General features: G+C 41.8%; 1 protein-coding gene across 2 annotated transcripts in view; it reads right to left on the bottom strand.

Moving 5' to 3' along the window:
• Positions 1-22,858, bottom strand: part of CUL9 (cullin 9) — a 2,881,018-nt gene that overhangs the window by 991,854 nt on the left and 1,866,306 nt on the right. For both annotated transcript variants that reach the window (XM_044060287.1, XM_044060293.1), the window contains exon 26: positions 17,846-18,014. In XM_044060287.1, coding sequence (XP_043916222.1) covers positions 17,846-18,014 — 169 coding nt within the window. The remainder of the gene's footprint in view (positions 1-17,845; positions 18,015-22,858) is intronic.

Genomic DNA, 22,858 nt, shown 5'->3' with positions numbered 1-22,858 from the left:
TGAGGGGCTTGGCAGGCACAGGTTTTGATGCTTTGGCTGCTTTAGCCCTGGCAAAGGCCTTAATAGACATAGCTGGAGGAGGCCTAGCAGCTCCACGTGCAGGGGTGGAAATATCCAGGGGAATGGTGTCTGATAAATCCTGTGATACCGCAACAGAAGGTTGGATTTCAGAAGCCGTTTCTACCAGGTTAGAAGAGGCCTCGGTAGAAGGCATGTTATCGGCTGAAGAAAGAACCGCTTGCTCGGTTTCGGCCGAAACCGAGACACTCGTGGTTTGCTTAACCGCGGTTTCGGCCGAAACCGCGGACCGCGAGTGTCGGTCCTTTTCTTTGCGTTTTTTTGTTATTTGCGTAGTCGGAGGATCCGACGGCATAATGTAGGCAAAATCGGAGCCGAAAATCTGTTCAGCAAAGTCCGAACTACGTCTAAGCGTCCGCCGGTTAAAAGAAGCACAGGCTAGACAAGCTGCTACGTCGTGGTCTGGGCCTAAACAATGTATGCAATAGGAGTGGAAATCTTTATGAGGTATTTGTTTCCCACAAGATAAACAGTTATTAACTTTCTCTGACATCGGCTGAGGCAAGAAAGAGTCCCCAACGGGGTACTTAGCTTTATAGAAGTCTTCGAAGTAGTATTCGGTAGTAGTAATCTCTGGATCTGACCGACCGGCACTTGCGAACAGCTTCTGCTTCGGGCGCCACGCGGCAAGAAAGACTGAGGAAAATGGCGTCGGCTGATGCCTTTATACCCGAATAACTGCCGCAATGACGTCGGGTGAAGTGCGACACCAGCCGAAGCCAGACCCAGACTTTGGAATCCGGCCGACCGAAGGGCTGCCTGACGACAGGACAACCCATTTGTAAAGACTGTAGATGCATCCTTGAAGGACATCCTACTCTGCACCCAGAAATGACTGCTGACAGTTCTCTGAGGCAAGGCAAACTTGGAGAAAACCAGGTCTGCAATCCAACCATCACACAAGACTACAGTCTGAACTGCTGTGGCTGGGTCACAAAAGCTTTTCTTTTGGAACCTTAGGAAATTAAGTTGTGCAAGATCATGTGATGCTTTAAAGATTTCCTTGGTGTGAAGAGCCTTTTTCTCTTTTGAAGTTGGCAGAGTCTGGAAAAGGAAGAAGAGGGGGTCGTGGGAGGGTCTAAAAAGACTTCTGTAGTGGAGACTGCCTACTTCCCCTTCAGGAGGTCATCCAACAAATCTTGAAAATGTTAACTTGAGAGAATTTCCACCCTGAGGCAGAATCTCAAGATGAAGTTTCTATGCTTCCATGATGGGCAGCTTCTAAGTCATACATGAGCCTATGGTCCAAGCCAAAGCATTAGTACAATCAAAGCTACACTGAACTAAAGAGAAATTCATGTTGGTGGCTGCAAACGTTAAGTATCCCCTCCCCGTGCCCAGACTCATGAAAGTAAGATGGCTTTTATAAAGCCTGGTATAATAAGGAAAAGTGGAATATGGAGAGTTGAAATGAACAGTTAAGTGTCTTGCTCCCAAATGTGGAAAAGGAGTACACTCTGCCAAAACTGTCCAGACTGTCAGGCTCCTTGTATGATTGTACTGTGGCAAAATGCAACAACCCCACAGCTATGTGCAGGACTAAAGAAATGCACAGGAGTTGTTTTAAAGACGTCTGGATGTTGCAGGCAGGGTATTAACTTCCTACTTCTTGAACTCAGTCTCTAAGAGAAAAGAAAGCTCATCCCCTGCTTGGTTCACTAGGGAGGACTGGAATTCGGGTGTATGAGATGAAGATTCTGTGTTACAACATAGCAAAGTAATGTACTCTTTTGTTACACTTGCTCAGGGTGGCAGACTTCTTGTCTGGTGTCAAAGCAGTAAGATATTGGAGATGGTCAGGCAAGCCAAGAACTGAAGAGATAAGTCAGAAGTTGGAATGGGAATGTCTGGTTAGGGACTTGTCCATTCAACTAAATGCTTGCAAAGATTTTATGCCTTATAGATGGTTACAAGAGAAGACTGTGGGGGTGCGTCCAATGTGCAAGAACGGCATACCTAACAAATTCACTGGCAAAAAACGATAAAGCCCTGACTACGACAGATGAGTTTGATAAACAGCTGGAGTGTCTAAGGCACCTGACAGACAGAAGGGAAGAGTGACATAGCATTGGCAGCTTGCTTCTCTTCAGGAAGAGGTCATGAGGACATATGGTCCAATAGTAGAGTTCCCAGTGGAGACCAGAGGCCACATACAAAGCTCTGGGTCATACACAGGTTGGGCATTCATAAGGGGTTATGTTATTTGCCAAAGTGTGTGACGCACCCTAGCTAACACCTACTGCACTCCAAATCTCAGAACATTCTATCGGGCAAATGCCATGGGGTTAGGGTTAAAATAAAAATAAACCCTAACATCTGCTCAAATGATGGCCCTTCACAGATGTCTCCCACCTCTGGTGAGGGAGGAATGGCTAGGCCATTTGGCCGGGGGGGGGGGGGGTGGCACCATGCAGCAGAGGAGACAAAGTCATGGAAAGAATTGCACCTTTAATACAAGTGTCAATACGAGGGATAATCTGAATTATTCCCCATTCACAGGCATTAGTGATGGAGTACAGACCAGAGGCCAGTTGATGAAGGACATCATGATCAAAATTTTTACAAAAAGGGAATATCCAGGGAAAAAATGTACAGTGGTGTGCAGAGTCACTCACTCAGCTTTTGATGCCTGGAAGATCAGAAGACTGCAGAGGCTCCATCTCTATACCAGGTGATTGGCTTCATGTTCAAAAAACAACAATGCAACACAGCACTGTGGTATCTGTCCATCAGATGGGACTTTAGAATGAGATTGCACCTGCCTGAACTGCTGATAACTAAGATGGATATTAATGATCACACACACACACAATTAAAAATGTTGCACAGTTTCTAGGTATTAGGCAATAATGTACACGATTTCCAACTGACACTCAACTGAAGTGGTATGTGTACTAACAACAACAATGCACTGACTCTGAGAACTTCTCTCATTCAGTGGTACTGCGATCATGGTGTTTAAAGTCAGGACCCTGTACCTTAAAATCTTTTGAAAAAGTCCCTTGCTCAACCATGTCTGTTGCATCTGCAGAGATCTTTTGTACAGAAAAAGGAATAAGAAAAGGAAATGGGGATCTCAGTATCTCTTGCTTAGGTGAAAGACATGTTTGACAAGGACAGAAAGTAATTTGTTAAGAATTGAATCTTGGCTAAAGAAAAAAGATCACTAATAGGGATGTGCTGAGGTAGAAAGGAACACCAGAATGAGAGGGAAGTAGACTGGACTTGTTGAAGTTCAGAGTCAAACCTAGGTTCCGGAAAAGACTGACAGTGAATTTTAAGTCTCAAAGAATTTTCTGAAGAGAACTAGTTTGAATCAGGTTGTCATCCCGATAGGAAAATATGTTAACACCTTGGAGTCCACAGAATGTTATGAGAGGGGTTATACATTTTGTAAATACTCTTGGAGTGGAAAGCCCAAAACATTAAACAGCAAACTGAAAGTGTAATGCCAAGACACAGAATCTTAAAACTTTCCAATGCGGTAGATGAATGTTAACATGAAGGTAAGCAACCTTGTAGTCCAAGATAACCATGAAAGCTTTTGGAAAAAAAATTCTGGAGTAGAATCAGTTTCCTTTTTTGACGGGGAGAAACGGGTTCCATTATGCCATTGTCTAGAAGGTCTGAAATGATGAGAGAAACCAGATGTTGCTGGTTTGGAGGCACCTGAAGAATATTATGTTGAAAAAGGAGAGAATTCCATTTTAGTGTATACCCTTTTTGAATGATTTGAAAAACAAAAGAATATGCTGTGATAGCTCTGCAGAGGAGAAGTCTGACAGAAAGTTTATGGAAAGTTTGGAGGGAAGTAGGCTGGGGGGTTGATAGGAAGAGAGGGGGGAGGAGGGGCAGAAACTGTAAGGTTTATCTGAAAGTGGTCACCTGACACCTTAAAAGACAGATTTATGCTTTTCCTGCTACTTCTTTTTGGATTTTATTTTGCTTTCTGCTGAGTAATTTTACAGGTTCATAGTTAACTACTAAGCTAGCTGTTCCTGGGCCATTTTAAGTCTAGACAATTTAACTCCCAAAGGTGAGAGTCAAACCCTGTACCTTGTTTTCTGTGAAGCAAACACCTTAACCATTATACCAACCCTCAAAACTCTTTTTTCTCAATATTTTTTTTTGGAGTAGAAATGGGCTGCTTTGGAAGGATAATTTCATTGGAATTTTAGAAACAGGAAAGAAAATGTTGCTTGAACCCCTGCATATTTTTAGCCCTTTCTTCCAAATGTTTTTTTTTAAATCACAGCAAAAGAGGGACCAAAAAGATTGTATTTATCTAAAGGAACATCTTAATAAATGTATTTACTTACTTACTCTTTGTTGACGTCATTAGTCCCACTAGTCTAGTGTCCGCTTTTCAAGGGAGACAGTCAGCCAAAGAAACTCCAATAAATGTCAAGCCTTCAAATGAACAACTCTGTGCACACACTTGCACCAACCAAATGACTCGCATAGTACAGCTATTTTGTTCTCTTTTTGCAATCCCCTGCACATTGCGCCACAGTGAATAAAAATGGAAAAACACTGTGAAATTGCCCCACTGGCTTGCACAATTCAACACACTGTGGTAAAATGTACTGCAACTTTAAATATTCAACAGACAAACATTATCACAAAAGGTATCAATAAAGTGTAAGCATGCCATTGGGAATACCAAGACCACATCATCCAATGTAGTTGCCACTTGTCGTGCAATCCTCCACTTGCACAGACGCAAACTGGAGTTTGGAACATCAGTACTCTGTGGCCTCCAGGATGGGTGAGCTGGTATAAGTCACTCATTTTCCATCCTGCTTTGCCAGTCTCTTCCACTGCCACAGGCAATATTCAAACTAATTTGCCTGGGTCACAGTAAGGGCTTTATTCCTCTGCACTACAGAGATGGCTAGCCTTGAACCTGTTTCTAATAAATTCCAGAACAAGGAAACGGACGTAATTCTACCTCGCATGAAGTAGGTTATACCTTTGAGTAAAGAAACTGTCAGTACTCTTAATTTTGTGTGTGTGTGTGTGTGTATGTATGTATGTATATATATATATATATATGTATGTATATATATGTATGTATGTATATATATATATATATATATGTATATATATATATATATATATATATATATATATATATATATATATATATATATCTATATATATATATATATATATGTGCATGTATATATACACCCACAGAGAGTTTTTGCATTAATAAGTCATGTGCAGGTTCCCCAACACACAAACACAGTTGAAACTCACCTTTTGTGAATCTAGGAGAAGTACAGTTTTGTACCTACCATAAATGTAGATGTTCGAATGTACACCCTGCTGCAGTCATCACACTTGGGTTATCCTGTCGTCAGGCGGTCCGGCAGTTGGCTGGAATTCCAAAGTCTTGGTCTGGCGTCGGTTGCTGTCACTTCTTCCCTGACGTCAGTGCGCCAGGGGTATATATATTGCAACCAACGCCATTTTCTTCAGTTTTTCTTGCCCCAGATGTCAGGTGCCCCCAAAAAGGTGGTCAGTAATTAGTACCAAATTGAGTAAATTTTGCACAAACACAAAATCCCTCCAGCTATAAGCAAATACATCAGGAAGGTATTGTAGAGATTTTAGCCAGTTAGTTCAGAGGGGATGGAGGGAGGGTAACCTGGACTGCACCAGGGTGTACACTCCAACATCTACATTTATGGTAGGTACAAAACTGTACTATGTTCATCATGTTACCCTGCTGCAGTCATCACACTTGGGTTGAATCCCAAAGCTAAGGATGGGTGGAGGAATCATAGAAGGTTGGAGGAGGCTATAAGGCCCTGCAGAACTGCAGTGGCGAAGCCTGCCCTAGTCTTAGAGTAAAGTGGTAAGTGATAGTGTTTGGTAAAGGTGTGTACTGAACTCCAAGTTGCAGCTTCCAAAATCTCCTTGATTGGAACCCCCATGAGAAAAGCTGTAGATGTAGCTGTTGCCCTGGTAGAGTGGGGCGTAATGGTAGCAGGAACTGGTTTTCCATGATTGGTATAGCAGAAACGTATGCAATGTCCTATCCATTTGGAGACTGTTTGTTTTGAAATAGCCTTCCCTTGTGAAGCTGTAGCATAGGATACAAAGAGCTGGTCAGATTTTCTGAAAGCCTTAGTTTTGTCCAAGTAGTAACGAAGTTGCCTGTGAATGTCCAAGGAATGCAGGAGTCTCTCACCTTTGTTCTGTGGATTTGGGAAGAAGGTGGGTAAGTGGATGGTTTGATTTAAAGCCACACTGGAAACCACCTTAGGCATAAAGAAAGGATTAATTCGTAGAGAAACTGTCTTGATGAAAAATGAGGAAAGGTTCCACTGCCATTAGTGCCTGCAGCTCTGAGACTCTTCTAGCTGAAGTTATTGCTAGCAGCACGGCAGTCTTCCATGATAGGAACTGAAGATCTGCAGAGAAAGCTGGTTCAAAGGGAGTTAGCGTTAGTTTTTCCAGAACAAAATTGAGGTCCCATGTTGGTGTAGGTGCTCTCCTGGGGGACCTAATGTTTTTTGCCCCTCTGAGGAACTGCCTTGGACAAGTGGATGCGAAAATAAGGGTGGATCTGTGTTGTAGTGGGCTGAAATAGGTGAAGCATGGATTTTAATGGAGGAGAAGGAAAGTCCTTTGTGCAACATCATCTCAGTTAAGTACTGTAGAATGTGAGGCTGAAATGTGTCTTGGCCTTTAGCTTGGTTCCAGGCACAAAACCTTTTCCATTTGTCCGAATAAGCCTTCCTGGTGCTTGGCCTCCTAGCTTCCAGAACAGACAAGCTCCTCGTGGTCCTGCAGAGTGGTCCTAGCTACAGAGAACTCAGAAAAGCGACTACTTTCTGGATTTAAGTATCTTTGCTTTTTTTTCACTTGGAATAGCTTCTGTAGCTTACCCTGAACTAGCTTGAACTGTTTTTTTAACTGTTTGCTGCATTATTTTAAAATTTGCACTTAAAGTTACTTTTTAGTCGAATCTGATCGAAAGTTTGTTTGTTTAATTTAACTGATGAGGCTGCCCACTAAAGTGTGCTAGCCTGTGTAACTGATTTATCACTGTTTCTGCATTTTCCGTGTGTCTCTATCAAAAAAACAAAAAAAAACAAAATAATAATCCTTGTTTTCCTGCCTCTCCTCGACTAGTTTAGACCAGTTTACAGGCATTGCTGTATTCTGGGCTGTGGTGTAGTTCCTGTGTTATACATTACCTTACTTGGATAGAAGGAAGTTTCTTTGCTCACCAGTGGGAGTGGGGAGCCTTGAGCAGCCTACCTGTCCCTGTAGGAAGTGACCTCAGCACAAGAAGCTGTAGTAATTGGTTGTTTTGGACCATTTCTAGCTCTTTTGTATTTCCCTGTTTAAAATCCGTGTTTGCACGGCTTTGCGTGGTTGTGCGCATAGCGCAGCGCCGGTTAAACCTCTTCTGGCTTTGCCAGGTCTGCTCTTCAAATTTTCCCTTAAGGAAGCTCTACTCTTAGTATAATCAGACTACTCACTATATTATAAGCCTAGCACTTGTTCTCAATACTTCCCTACTAAGTAAGCACTCTCATACTAAGTAAAGCACTACATCTACCTACCACCCCTGTGAATATCCACTTCCCTTAAAGGTACAGCACTCCCTTATACTGTTCTAGCATGTAGAGTGGTAGATTACTGGCGTCCTCTCCAGTTCAGCTGGTCAATCTGGGTATCTTGAGACAATGCTACAATTGTCTCATGTACACAGACAACCCTCTCCTCCTCCCAACAAACACAAATACATGTGAGAGATGCAACTATATAGCCAAACTGGAGGCTGAACTCTCTCAACTCAGGGCTGGCATGACCAGACAGGAGGAGATGGTAACCACACACACAACAATCCCAGTCCCACATAGACCTACCACAACTGCAAACCAAACACATAAAAACACAAAGACATACTCAGAGGCTCTAATAAAAAACTTACCAAAACAACAGAGGCTCCCAAAGCAGACATCCAAAAATCCACCACCTCAAAACAAAACACATGCAACACATACTTCAATAAATCAGTGTGTCAACCAATCACAGCCATTAAGGCCAAACACCATGCCTGATACACTAGTAATAGGTGGCTCTATAGTCAGACACACTGATGTCCCACTGACCAGGCTGAACAAGGAGAGGGTGACTGTGAGCTGTCTATCGGGAGCTAGGATCCGCCACATAACACACGCAATCAAGTCACTCCAAAGCAAGTACAAATATGACTCTGTCATTGTCCATGCTGGCGTGAAAGACCTGAGACGTACCTCCCTGGACTACATGAAAAGAGACAGAGGAGCTCTCTGATTATGTAGCCCAGGCTGGTATGACCCTGACCCTGAGCAGCATCTTGCCCTCACCAAGAATGATACCACAATACAAAGACAAGATGATCAGCTTTAATAATTGGCTCAAGTACTGGTGTCATTCTAAGGGGATCCAATGTCTGTCTGCCTGGGATGACATGTTGGACAAGCCACGCTGCTTCGCAAGGGATGGCTTACACCTGTCACCACTGGGCTTCCGGATATTGGCTAATGCTCTTGCCACCCCCATAGTGCCTTTTTTAGGCAAGGCTCAAAAGACAAACCCACCTCCTTAGAAAACAAAAATGGAAAAAAACTAAGGGTAATGCTGCTCAACGCCAGAAGTCTAAATCTCAAGATGCAGGCACTCGATGCACTCCTCAGCACAGCATGGAGAACATCGACGTCTGTGCAGTAACTGAAACCTGGTTCAAGGCTCCTGAGAGCACCCCAGTGCTACCAGGCTATACCTCGTATCATGCTTTTCGGCCCCAAAACCCTGGCCGAACCACAAAGGGAGGGGGAGTGTCCATATTCATCAAGGACACCCACACCTCCAGGTTAGTAGCAACACATGAAGCATCAGAGACCATACAGGTGCAACTAACCATAGGCAAAACTGCTATACAACTGGTAGCATGTTACCGACCACCCTCCCAATCTCAGGAACCCCACTCAGCCTTCCTGAAGACATTGGAGGATATGAATGTATCACAAAATACCATCATACTGGGAGACTTCAACTACCCAAACATAGACTGGGTACATTATTCTAGCCCTAATACCCTAGCCCAAAGGTTCCTGGAATTCACAAATTCAAATGCACTGGAACAACTAGTCACCTCTCCCACTAGGGGAGATAATATACTAGACCTAATCATCACAAACATGGGGACAAAATGCTCCACACCTGAAGTATACCCCTCGCTAGTGAGATCTGACCACAAACTAATCACCCTGGATATACATATCCCACCTCCACCCCCCAGCACAAAAGACCACAGTGAAAAACTTCTCAAAAGCAGACTTCACTCTTCTTAAGACTGAGATAGTATCCTTTAAGCCCACCATGCCAGTGGATACCACATCCCACAATGCCGAATCCTTCACAAATGCTTTCTATGGACATCTCCAAGAATGCATGGATCATGCAATCCCAAATAAATCCAAGTCCCTCTCCACCAAAGGCAAGCATCCTGTCTGGTGGACCTCAGTCATTAACAAATTGTATAACAAAAGAAGGAAGCTACTGCACGTCAGAGCAAGATCCCATGAAGGGAAGACATCTCTGATCAACATTAGCAGAAAACTACGTTCTCTCGTAAAAACAAACAAGGCCAACTTTGAGAGAAAAATTGCTAAGGACACTAAAGATAACCACAAAGACTTCTTCAGCTATGTTAGAAACCTGGGTGGAAACCCTCGGATATGCTCAGAGTTAGTTCACAACAACAAAAAATACACTGAACCCACAGATATTGCCAACATTCTGGCTGACAGGTTCAGTGCAAATTTCTCCCCTCCCTCACCCCCAAAAGAAGAAATACTTATCCCAGCTGAATGTAATCTCCCTGTCATCTCAGATGTCTAAGTGAGAACCGCCCTAAACAAAGCTAAAAACACAGCATCAATGGGACCTGACGGTATCCCGGGTTGCATGTTACGTGAACTCCAAGAGGAGCTAAACCCACACATAAAAATGCTATTTAACCTTAGCCTTACTTCGGGATATGTACCTGAACACTGTCGTACAGCAACAGTGGTCCCACTCCACAAAGGGGGTACCTCTACAGACCCTGGGAACTACTGCCCCATAAGCTTAATCAGCCTGGTCTGCAAAGCTATGGAAAGAATCATTATGGAACTCATAAACAGAGACATAGGGGACCTACAGACACTTGACCCCACCCAGTTCGGCTTTGTAAAGGGCAGATCCTGCCTTTTGAACCTGGTTGACTTTTTCGAAACAGTCATTAGAGCCATTGATGAGGGCAAAGCAGTCCATACAGCCTAGCCGGACTTGGCTAAGGCCTTCGACACAATACCCCACTCAGGCATCATAGATAAGCTCAACAGCTTAAACGTAAACCCTTATGTCACTAGATGGGTTGCAAACTGGCTAAAGGACAGAACCCATAAATTTAAAATCGCTGGAGCAATGTCAGACTCAAAGCCAGTCACAAGTGGTGTCCCACAGGGATCTGTCCTGGGACCCCTCTTGTTCGGCATTTATTTCTCAGATGTTAAAGCAAACATGGGAGGGTTGTGGCTGACAAAGTTCGCAGATGACTGCAAACTAGGCGCCATAGTCGATACACCAGCGGACACATACATCACAGAAACGGACAACTGGTGCCGGAGTCACGGCCTTAAACTAAATGCCAAAAAATGTATAGTCATCCCCTTTGGGAAAAACAAAGTACCCACAAATTATCACAGACAGCAACCCACTGAGTACGGAAAAAGTAATCAGAGAACTAGGGACCCAAGTCGACAGCGACCTCTCATTTGACACCCACGTTGCCAAAGTGGTTAGAAAAACATTCTACCTTGCACACCTCATCATGAAGGGATTCACATCCAGATCCAAGGATGTCACTGTACCCCTATACTCCTCCCTCATCAGACCCATGATTGAGTACAATGCCCCATTTGGTATGTACCTCACCCGGCATTTGCAACAGCTGGAGGGACCACAAAAGTACCTCACCAAGAGGATCAAGGGTCTCCAACATATGTCTTATTCTGCCAGACATAAGAAACTTCAGCTCTATTCAGTAGCATACCGCCTGCTCAGAGGTGATCTCTGCCTGATGTACAAGGCCATGTCCAATCAGGATCTGATGGACATGCTCCACCTCAAAAAATCCAAATCCATCAGGACCACGAGAGCTAAAGACTTAAACCTCGGCACAAGTATGAATTGGACATGCTGGAGGGATAGATTCATAACCCAGAGGCTTCCCATGCTTTGGAACAAGATCCCAGTTCGTATTAGGCAGAGCCCCTCACTGAGTCTCTTCAAGAAAAATCTTGATGAGTGGATGGGAGATTGTATGTTTACCCCAGGGGTCACATCTGAGTCACTGCTAGACAGGGGCACAGTAAACTAATTCTATTATATAAAGGGACCTTCATTGTGTCACTACTAGACAGAGGCACAGTATTCTAAATTTATTCTGTACATTTTTTGTACCATTTCATGGGGTGGCAAAAGCCACATCACTATGGCTAGGCTTACAAATGCCCCAGGGCAGATAGCCTAGTACTATACTATGAAACTATGAAACATCCATAACTGCTTGGGAAAGTGGAGCTGGCTGGATGCTTAGGTGATTTGCCATGCAGCCAGATCTAAGGTTTTGAGTTGGGTGTGAAGAATCTGATTGTTTTGTTGTGTGAGCAAATGGGTAATTTGTGGTAAGATCCAAGGTGGGCCATATTTCTCAATAGTGGGTACCAGTGCTGGCGTGGTCTCTCCTTTTTGACTTTCAGAAGCACCTTTGTGAGGAGAGGCAATGGAGGGAAGGCATATGCTGTCAGGTTTTTCCAACTGAAAGAGAGTGCGTCTACTTTCCAAGCTTGATGGTGAAGTGTCCTTGTACAAAATGTTGTTATTTGATAGTTTTGAGGACTGGCAAACAGGTCTATGTCTGGAAGGCCCCATTTTTGAGTTATCATTGTAAATACTTGTGGATCTAGTTTCCACTCGTGGGGCTCCATGATGTTTCTGCTGAGGTCGTCTGCCAATGTGTTCTTCTTTCCTGGCAGGAACTGAGCTTGTAACTGAACTTGGTAAGCCAGAGCTGTGTTCCATAAGATCATTGCTTGCCTGCATAGAGGGTAGGAGTGAGTACCCCCTTGTTTTTTTATGCACCACATTACTGTGGTGTTGTTCGTCTTTATTGTAAGTTGTCCTGGATGTAATAGATTCTTGAAGGCTGCCAGAGCTTTCTGTACAGCTAGCATCTCTTTTTGATTGATGTGCAGATTTCTTTGATCTGCAGTCCATATGCCTTGAACGCACTGTCCTGCCATGTGTGCCCCCCCAGGCGTAGACTGATGCATCTGTTGTGATAGTTTGCCTGGCTGGGGGCAAGGTGAACGGCTGACCCTTGTTAAGGTGACATGCCTGTGACCACCATAGAAACTCCTGTTGTAGGCAGGGAATGAGAGATATCCTTGTGTCCAAGCTGTGGCTATGTTGAGACCATACGCTTTTTAGGTACCACTGTAATTTTCTCATATGCAGCTTTACAGATGGTATTAGAAGTATGCAAGATGCCATGAATCCCAAAGCCTGCATTATTTTTCTTGCAGTTAATTGGGTCTTTGTTGCCATTGTTTTGAAATATTGAGTCAGCTGTAGTTGCTTGTCTGGTGTCAGATAAGCCTTCTGGGCCGTTGTGTTCAAGCTGACACCCAGGAGTATCATATTATGTGAGGGTACTAGTTTTGACTTCTTTTCGTTTACTGTGTACCCCAGGCAGTTTAGTAGATGCTTTACAAAAGCCAGATGATGTAAGAGAATGTCCTTGCTTTCTGCTTGGATGAGGCAGTCGTCCAGGTATGGGTATATTTGAATTCCTCTTTGTCTGCAGTAAGCAATTACTGGTGCCAGGCATTTTGTGAAGACTCTGGGTGCAGTAGATAAGCCAAAAGGCAGTGCAGAGAATTGGTAATGGGTTGAACCTGCAATGAAACGGAGGTATCTTCTGCAAGTTTGTCTGATAGGGACATGCAGGTATGCCTCCTTGAGGTCCAACGTTACTAGCCATGCCTCCTTGCCCAACAAGGGAAGAAGCTGCTGGAGTGTTAGCATCTTGAATTTGGGTACTTGTAAGAATGTGTTTAAAATTGAAAGGTCCAAAATAGGTCTCCAGGCATTGTCCTTTCTGGGCACTAGAAAGAGTCTTGAGTAAAATCATTGGCCTTGCTCTCGAGTAGGTACCAGTTGAATGGCTCTCATGTCCATGAGAGCTGTAATTTGTTTTTGTGCCTCTGCCCATTGATTTTGTGGCAGGTTTGGCATTCCTCTTTTCATTGGCAAGGTGTGAAAATGGAATCTGTATCCTCATAAAATTATGTCTAGGACCCATTTGTCCTTTGTGACAATGTGCCAGTTGTCTGAAAAAAGTGCGAGGTTTCCTCCCAAGGGGGCTGCCAAGAGAGAGTTGCTTGGCCGGATGAGGTGCAAGTCATTGAGTTTGCCTTCTGGTAGAGTGGGATCTGTCTTCTCCCTTCTTGTTGTAGTGCCCCATTGGCGAGATTTGTACTGGGCTTGTGGTTGTCCTCTGCCTCTTGGGCGTCTGTATTTACCACTCTGTGGTCTGTCAGTAGCTGGAAAGGACCAATTTTTTGTTGGCCAGTTTCAGCTGAAGCGAGGGGGCTGTACCTGTAGGAAATCTTTGACTGTCTGCATATATTTTGCCTTATCCTCCATTTTCTTTAAGACGACTTCTGCTTTAACTCCAAAAAGAACATCCTGCTGTAAGGGAGCATCTAGAAGCTTTGCTTTAACATGGTCAGGCAGAGTTTGTTCCTTTAACCAAGCATGCCTACGTATAACAGACCCAGTGACAGCTGTTCTGCAGGAGGCCTCCAGAGAATCAAACCCACATTGTAAGGTGTGTTTGCCCACCTGTTTAGTTGCATGCAACAGATCCTGCATTTCTTTCAATTCAGACTGTTGAGGGAGAGTGGTGACTCTTTGCTTTAACTGAGAGATTAGAAATTGCTGATACTTAAGCATGTGAAATTGGCAATTTAGTGCCCTCATAGCTAGAGTGGCTGAGGTGTAAACCTTCTTCCCCCCATCTGTTTAGTGCTCTGGAATCCCTTTCAGAGGGTACAGGATTTTTAGCCATAGAAGCCTTAGCCCCTTTGGGACCCTGGGAGATTGTCTCTGGGTCAGCAACAGGACTTTTATATAGAAATTTGTGGGAATCAGGCACTCTATAGTATCTGTCAGGCTTGGCCGGAGCAGGAGGTAGAGAGTCTGGGTTCAAACTGGATTCTAAGTAAACATCATCCACAATGTCTAACACGGGTGGGATGGCAAGTGGTCTGTGCTGGGGAAGTAAAAGAAACTCTCTTAGCCTTTTCTTCGAGTCAGAGTAGTCCTGACCTTCCCAGTGGAAATGTTCCCTCATAGTGTGTAAAGTTTCCCCAAAGGAGTAGTCTTCAGGAGGAGAAACTGAGGGAATGTAATCCTCAGCATCAGAATCTTCATAAAGGGAGAAGGAGTAATCTTGGTCTTTAGAGGAGGCTGAAGAAATGGACACTTGTTCAGAGGATGCATAATCTTCCTCTTGTCTAGGCCTTTTGTCAGGAGGAGGCTGGAAACCCCTGATTAAAGAGATCAAATCTTCAGCCATTTTGAGCATCTGTTTCTTAGGCATGGGGCCTTGAACAGGGGACTGAAGTGCAGTCCTTTTAGATTTAGTAGGAGTCTTCATCTTAGGATACGTTTTAATGGTGAGCGTCATCGGTCTGAAAACACCTTCAGAAACCAATGGCGTTTCTGCAGCACCGACATCTTTATCAGCAATGTCGTCGGTAGAGCCTGAACAAAATGGTTGTGTCGGCCTGGTACATTCCGCCAAAAGTTCGGAAGCGGTCTCGGGTTCCAGATCTGCGGTAGTCAGGGGTTGTGTCGGAGCCTCACTGAGGACCGGAGAACCGGAGACCGGACCAGCCGAGGCCTCGGAATCTGGCTTAGGCCTGGGCTGTCTGTCCTTATCCTTGCGTTTTTTGTGCACTCCGGTAGTCGGTTGCTCCGACGGCATACTGTAATTAAATTTTCTACCGAAGTAGTGTCATGCGAAATCAAAGCGTCATTTAATAGTACGTTTATTAAACCTAGCACAAAAATGACAACTAGTGACGTTGTGGTCTGGGCCTAGGCAAGGTATACAATAAGAATGAAAATCCTTATGAGGTATTTGCTTCCCACAAGAAATACAATTGTTAACTTTTTCTGACATCGGTCTGAGGCAAGAAAAGTTTCCAACGGGTACTTAGCTTTATAGAAGACTTCGGTCTGAAATTCGAATTCAAAAATCTCAGGAGTCGGCCGACCGGCACTTGCGAACTGCTTCTGCTTCGGGCACCGCGCGGCAAGAAAGACTGAAGAAATGGCGTCGGTTGCAATATATATACCCCTGGCGCACTGACATCAGGGAAGAAGCGACAGCAACCGACGCCGGACCAAGACTTTGGAATTCCGGCCGACTGCAGGACCGCCTGACGACAGGATAACCCAAGTGTGCAGCAGGGTAACACGATGAACATCAAGTATTAACATGGGTTCTACATGGGAATCAAGTCTGTTACTGTTCCTTCCCATGATCAAACACCAAGGATACTGTACAGATAGAACATGGACAATGTATGGAGATGGGTCCATTAGTTCTCATTTTCTACACTGGATAGACTCTCTTCCAAAGGTGTGAGCTAGTTGAGTTGAGTTGAGGTTCCAAGGAACCACTACTCAAGCGTATACTTCCGTGTGTGCATGCTTTACTGGCTGCAAGACTCAAGCCAATATGTTTTCCAGCTAACCCACCAATAAAAAATTAAAATGTTTGCAACTCTGTCATGTTAACAGATGAAAAATTCCCATTTATTCCATAAGCCTAAACCCATTTGTATGCTACTAGTAAGAGCAATAGCCGGTTAATCGAGCACACATTCTGGTACCCCACAACGTTTAAGCTGAGGATCAGAAAAAAAGTTGAACTCTTCCCTGATCTTGTATTCCTTCCCTATCTCCATAGGAGCACCAGGTCAGCCCCTAGGTCTTTTCTACTTTTAAAAACTGCACCAAACAAACTACCACAACTTATAACGCACATGAAGTGATGAAGCAAGTGCTTCAGTCCTGACATCATACTGGCATTCAGAAATGCTGGTACTGCACTACCAACCAATTGTCTGCCAACTGTGCCCCTCTTTGACCTACTCTAGCTATGCTTCGGCTGCTAATCCTAAACCACCCATGTGTTAATCATGCCTTCCATTACACTTCTTATTCTCAACCTCTCTAGTTAACCATGGAAATAAACCCTTGCCATCCACTTCTAACACTTTTTCCCACCATAATCTCACTACTGCCAGTCTTAAAGCTCCAGGCTATATTGTTGTTCTTGTTTGTCTTTCGGCTTTTCCCGGTAAGGGGTCGCCACAACGGAACTCTGGTCCGCTAATGATTGGCAGTAGATTTTTATGAAACGGCAAGGTGCCAATTTGACGCCCAACCTTCAACGAAGGCACGTCCATTTACGCATGCATGTCTTTTGAATGCTACCCAACCGTGGGGAGGACATGCAGACTCCACACAGAAGGCACTCCCAAGCCCAGCCAAGAATCGAACGAGAGAACCTCTTGCTGTGAGGTAAGAATGCTACCGCCGTAGCACCGCGGCAATCAAAGCTCCAGGCTATATACTGCACTACTATCACCACACAATGATGGACCTTCAAAATACGTATTGTCAAGCTAACATCTCCAGTACTAGCAGTACACTAACTTACACAGATATGTGTTACAATTGCACCACAGTACCAGCTTCAAACATTCAGGTTGATAATTCCTGACATTACACAGCTACTAACTCTGCCTCTAATGACAATCTCAGTTAAAGTCCCAATCTTCACTGGCATTATCTAGCCTGACAAGTGATAAGTAACATGCAGTGCCATGACAATTTCTGCAATCCCAGCCAAGATATTCCTTTTCACCTTCCTTGGATAGGTAAGTACTTTCGAAATGCACAAAGTAGTTTCAGTGCTGATATTTTAACTTTTTCTGTATCAACAGGTCACACGCATCAGAAATGTTATGCCTTAGAATTCACAGACTTCAGCTGCCTTTAATGTAGGTGCCTAGCAGTGGGATCATAACAGAATTCTTGCTTGCTTAAGTTTAGATGAACCTCAAGGCATGGATCTCACCCTCTGGATACATGTGTTTCAAGACTGCACAATGAATTCTCAGAACTGTGATCACAAACTACCTACTACCATATTTGAGGCAGACGGTTTTCACCATTAAAAGTTTACACTAGACAGGTTAGATTTAAGCTCCAACCAAAACACAAGCACACACACACACACACACACACACACACACACACACACACACACACACACACACACACACACACACACACTTTTTAATTCCCATTCGGGAATTTCATGTAGTGTTTCTAGAAAGCTAACTATAACAGTGTGCCACCAGACTGGTCGTACATTCCAGAAACTGCAGTGTAGAAAATGTGTTACAAAAGTATTGGTTTGCTGTTGTCTTAATGTTTTATCAAAGTCAGCATACCTATAAGTACAGTTTAGATGGCACTGAATTATACTTCAACCAAGGCATGCATGTATGTTTCAATATAAATATACACATTTATGGGAAAAAAAGACAACCAGAAAACATTTACTTACTGTTAGTGTAAAATTCAGCAAACTCCTGCAGGTAGCTGGCAAATGTGGAAGGAAAATACTTTGCAGGATTGTCCATATGACAGAATGGTGGAATGACCCAACAGCGTGGTGACAGTACCACAATTTTAATGTTTGTTTCCTGCTCAGGCACAGAAGAGTCTTCCTGCATCTATATATGAAAAGGAAATGACATGTTGGAATAGAATACTACCGCTCTGTAGTTTACGATAAAAAAAAATAAAGTTTATTTGTTAGCAGAATAAATTATGCAAGGTAGCAACTATACTATTTGGCACAGTGGATAACATGGTTGTCTCAGCAGGAGGTTCTCTAGTTTCGTACTTGGGCAGGTTGCCTTCTATGTAGCATCTTTCCATTCCCTGTGTTTATGTGGGGTTCCTTTGTATACTCCAATTTCCTCCCACATTCCAAAGACAAGCAAAGTACAGTTGTGTACCTACCATAAATGTAGATGTTCGAGTGTATTCACTGTTGCAGTCATTACACTTGGGTTATCCTGCTGGCAGGCTACCCGCAGTCAGCCTGAATTCCAAAGCCTTGGTCCGGCGTCGGTTGCTGTTGCCTCTTCCCTGACGTCAGTGCGCCAGGGGTATAAAAGATGCAGCCAAAGCCATTTTCTTCAGTTTTTCTTGCCCCAAATGTCAGGTGCCCCCAAAGGGGTAGGCTAAAAAATCATTGCTAATAAAAGCACGCACTAAAATAACAATACCTTCATCTACAAGCAAATACACCACATAGGTTGTATAGGATAGAGAAGTACAGATAAGTCCCAGCAAAGAAAGGGGGATGGTGGGTGGGTAACCTGGACTGCAACAGTGAATGCACTCGAACATCTACATTTATGGTAGGTACACAACTGTACTATGTTCATCATGTTTCACTGTTGCAGTCATTACACTTGGGTTGAATCCCAAAGCTGAGGTTGGGAGGCTGGGTCTAAATAGAATTAGGAGTAGCTATAAGGCCCTGCAAGACTGCAGTGGCAAAGTCTGCTCTGGATTTAGAGTAAAGAAGCAAGTGGTAGTGCTTAGTAAAAGTGTGCACTGAAGTCCAAGTTGCAACCTCCAAAATATCCTTGGTTGGTACTCCTCTGAGGAAGGCTGCTGCCCTGGTAGAATGTGGTCTAATGCCCTTAGGCACTATTTTTATTTATTTTAAAGTTTGATACTTTATACCCTAAGGGGTTAAATAGAGAACTGGATTGGAAATGGTTGCTTTAATTGCTTTTTTAATTGTTTAATTGGAACTGTTTTTATTATAAAATGGAATGAGAAATAGTTCTTGTTATACTCTGTTAAAGGCTTATGCTGAGGCGCTGGAGAAGAGAAGTCTGTTAAGAAAATAAATCTATTGGATTTACTGGCTGAGTCGTTTTCTGGATTATTTTTTACTGTGTGGTGTTATATATACTTTTCATATGGCCAGTGACCCTTCTTTCCAAACTCCCAGAATTTTTCGAGAAGATCTGGGAGAAACTACTCAAAGAACATTTGAGCAAAGTATTTTACAGGTGGGAGAACGTTTGCCTGAAAGAGGTGTAAATCCTACATCCCAGTTGGGAGAGTCGCAAAAGTTTTGGGACAAACTGCTGATGGATGGATGTCAAAAACAAACAATTAATCCTTTTTCCACTATAGGACATAATTATAATACAGCTATTTCTGCTGAATTACAAGGTACAGTAAAGAGACTTGAAAGTTTACTGTTTAGAGAGAATGTAACGCACTACAACATTATTAGCCCAAATGGACTAAGACCATATAAAAATCCTTCTACATCGTTTGATGAGAAAAATGCAGAAGATATGCAATTTGCTAAAAGATGGGCGATGGCAGCACATCGCTGTACAACAGAATGGGTGGCCATTCTAGTTGAAAGGGATATGTTAAAACAAAAACAGATTAAAAGTGACATTACTAAACTTTGTGCAAGTCTGTGCAATTCTCTGATGGTCCTTAGGATTGAAGGTGTTAAAAGACTTAAATGAAAAAGTTCTAAGTAAAACAGAAGCGTTGATTGACAGGAAAATACGCAAATTACAGAGAGACTTAAGAGAATATGCTAATGAGACAGCATTCTCTAATAAAAACTATCAGAAAACCATGGGCAGGTCTTTTGGCAAGACAGCAGTAAAGAAAAAACATGGTGTCTCGTTTGCTTCGTCAGAGGCAACTGAAGCTTCAGAAGAATGGTCAGATGAAAATGTAGACTTTCCTTCACTTCCCCCACCCCAAAAAAGTGAATATATGCATGAACATTTTCACAATAGACCCAATACAAGTGAGAGAGGTCGGAAAAGGGGACAAACGGATACGACGTGGGGTAGACAACAACAATAGAACCAACAGGGGAAAAGAAAAAGATGGTACTAATTTTTCTGAAGTTTATAATACTGATTGTGAGTCAGGTGAACAGTATGTTTTCAATTTAACTGGTAGTCTTTTTACAGACACTGAAATAGCAGTGTTAAATCGTGGTATTAAATTTATTCCTACTGTTATTTCTAATATATACTCATTTAAAATAGATATTTTCAAGTTAGTAAGGAAACTACATTTATTGTGTTTTTTTTCAAGGCATAAAGAAAATAATGTAGAAGCAATGAATTCTTTTGATATGCATGATTCTTTAAATGACACAACTTCTATGGAATTTTTTTCTTGTGATTCTTCATTTGAAAATGATGAAACTATGAATGCCTATTGCTTGTTGCCAACTGATAATATCAGTATTAAAAGTAGCTATATACCTCCTTTTAATAACAAAACAGTAAAATATTTTTCTAGTGTAATAAATTATTCTATGCAAGATATTTTTAAACAAGAAAAATTTCTTATAACTTGACTAAGAATGAATGGGAGGCATTGAAAAAATGAAACATAGGAATGACATTGTTTTCAAGCCCTCAGATAAAGGTAATAAGCTAGTAGTTACGACAGCAGATCAGTATTATAAGATGTGTATGGGTAATTTAAATAATGATGAAATATATAAAACTGTAGTAAGGAAAGATTATGATACAGCTTTGTTGGCATATAATGAATTAATAGGCAAAGGGCATAGGCTGGGTTACTTCACTAAGAGGGACATTGAGAAGAAATTTTCCACAGATAAATGTACTATGGCTAAATTTTATTGTCTACCTAAGTTACATAAAAATAGATGTAACCCTCCGGGTCGCCCAATAGTGTCTGCATGTAACAACTTTCTTCACAACATAGGAATTGTACTACATGAATTACTTTTACCTAAGGTTGTGAAGTTATCATCGTACATTACAGACACTTTTGATTTTCTTGAAAAAGTAGATAGAATACAGTGGAATGAAAATAGATACTGGATAGTATTAGATGTTAAAAATTTGTACACGAATATTGTACAGGAACTAGGTATTAAAGCTTTAAAGTTTCACCTAGGTGATACACCACTTACCTATTATATAATTGATTTAATACAGTTCTGTCTTCAAAATTATTATTTTGAATTTAACAATGTCCTATACCAACAAATAAAGGGAACAGCGATGGGAGCAGTGTTTGCTCCTACATATGCAAATCTATTCATGGGTCACTTTGAAATAGAATTCCTATATAGGATGTGTTTCTTTCGAAATTATGTGATAAAATACTATCGTTATATAGATGATTTGATTTTTCTGTGTGAAGGGGGCAGTTCCAGTGCAGCTAAATTTATTCAGGATTTAGACTGTAATAATTTTGGTATAAAGTTTGATTTAGCACAGTGGGGAGATGAAGTAACATTTTTAGATGCGAATCTGTTAGTAAAAAACAATGAAGTGGTGACATCAGTCCATCATAAATTTGAGGGTGTTAACTTTATTCATGGGACAAGCTGTCATCCACCACACTTGATATCAGCACTTCCCTACAATGAATTATTACGTATTACAAGATTGACCAGTGATAGGCAACAAAAAGAATTAGAAATTGAACAAACTTGTAGTAGATTTATTAAAAGAGGCTATAGTGCAGAAGATGTAGAACAAGCTAAGAAAAATTTGTTATTAAAAAATCAAATAAGCAAATAATGTATCAAGGTAGATCAGATAAAAATATACATAATAAACAAGTGGAAAATATATTTTTTGTGACGACTTATGGAGTGTATACAGATGAATTAGTTAAAATAATTATGTTCTATTGGAAATATTTGACACAAGATCCTTCTTTAAGAGAATTGATACCCCAAAGACCTATGGTGTCATATAAGCATGGAAAAAGTATTAAGGATATGTTAGTACATGCTTATTTCATTTTTCCTATTGTAAAACTAACCAAATGTGTATCTGATTGTGGTTTTAAAGCATGTGGACATTGCAGTATATGTAACCAACCAGTAAATTTTTTTGATCAAATAAATGGAAAGTAATTTAGTGTGAATGATAGTTATAGTTGTAACACAGAAGGTATTGTTTATGTGCTTAAATGTGCAATTTATTTTATATAGGTGAATCTAAAATAAGTTTTTGTGTTAGATTTTTAGAACATCTAAGAAATATTAAAAATGAAAAAATGAAAAGATGGAAAGCCCATTAGGCTTACATTTTAAAAAGTATCATAATAGTGATGGAAATAAATTAGTAGGCACAATTTTAGAAAAAGTACACTGTGAAAAAGGCACATGTATTAAAAATAAATTACAATGCAAAGAAGCATTATTTATTTTAAAGTTTTATACTTTATACCCTAAGGGGTTAAAATAGAGAACTGGATTGGAAATGGTTGCTTTAATTGCTTTTTTAATTGTTTAATTGGAACTGTTTTTATTATTAAAATGGAATGAGAAATAGTTCTTGTTATACTCTGTTAAAGGCTTATGCTGAGGCGCTGGAGAAGAGAAGTCTGTTAAGAAAATAAATCTATTGGATTTACTGGCTGAGTCGTTTTCTGGATTATTTTTTACTAAGTTGTGTTATACACAACTGTACAACGTTCATCGTGTTTCACTGTTGCAGTCATTACACTTGGGTTG

This window comes from Protopterus annectens, chromosome 1.part0 (assembly GCF_019279795.1).
Source record: "Protopterus annectens isolate FY-2018-M chromosome 1.part0, PAN1.0, whole genome shotgun sequence".
Taxonomy (NCBI): domain Eukaryota; kingdom Metazoa; phylum Chordata; order Ceratodontiformes; family Protopteridae; genus Protopterus; species Protopterus annectens.
This window is presented reverse-complemented; position numbering and strand designations above follow the sequence as displayed.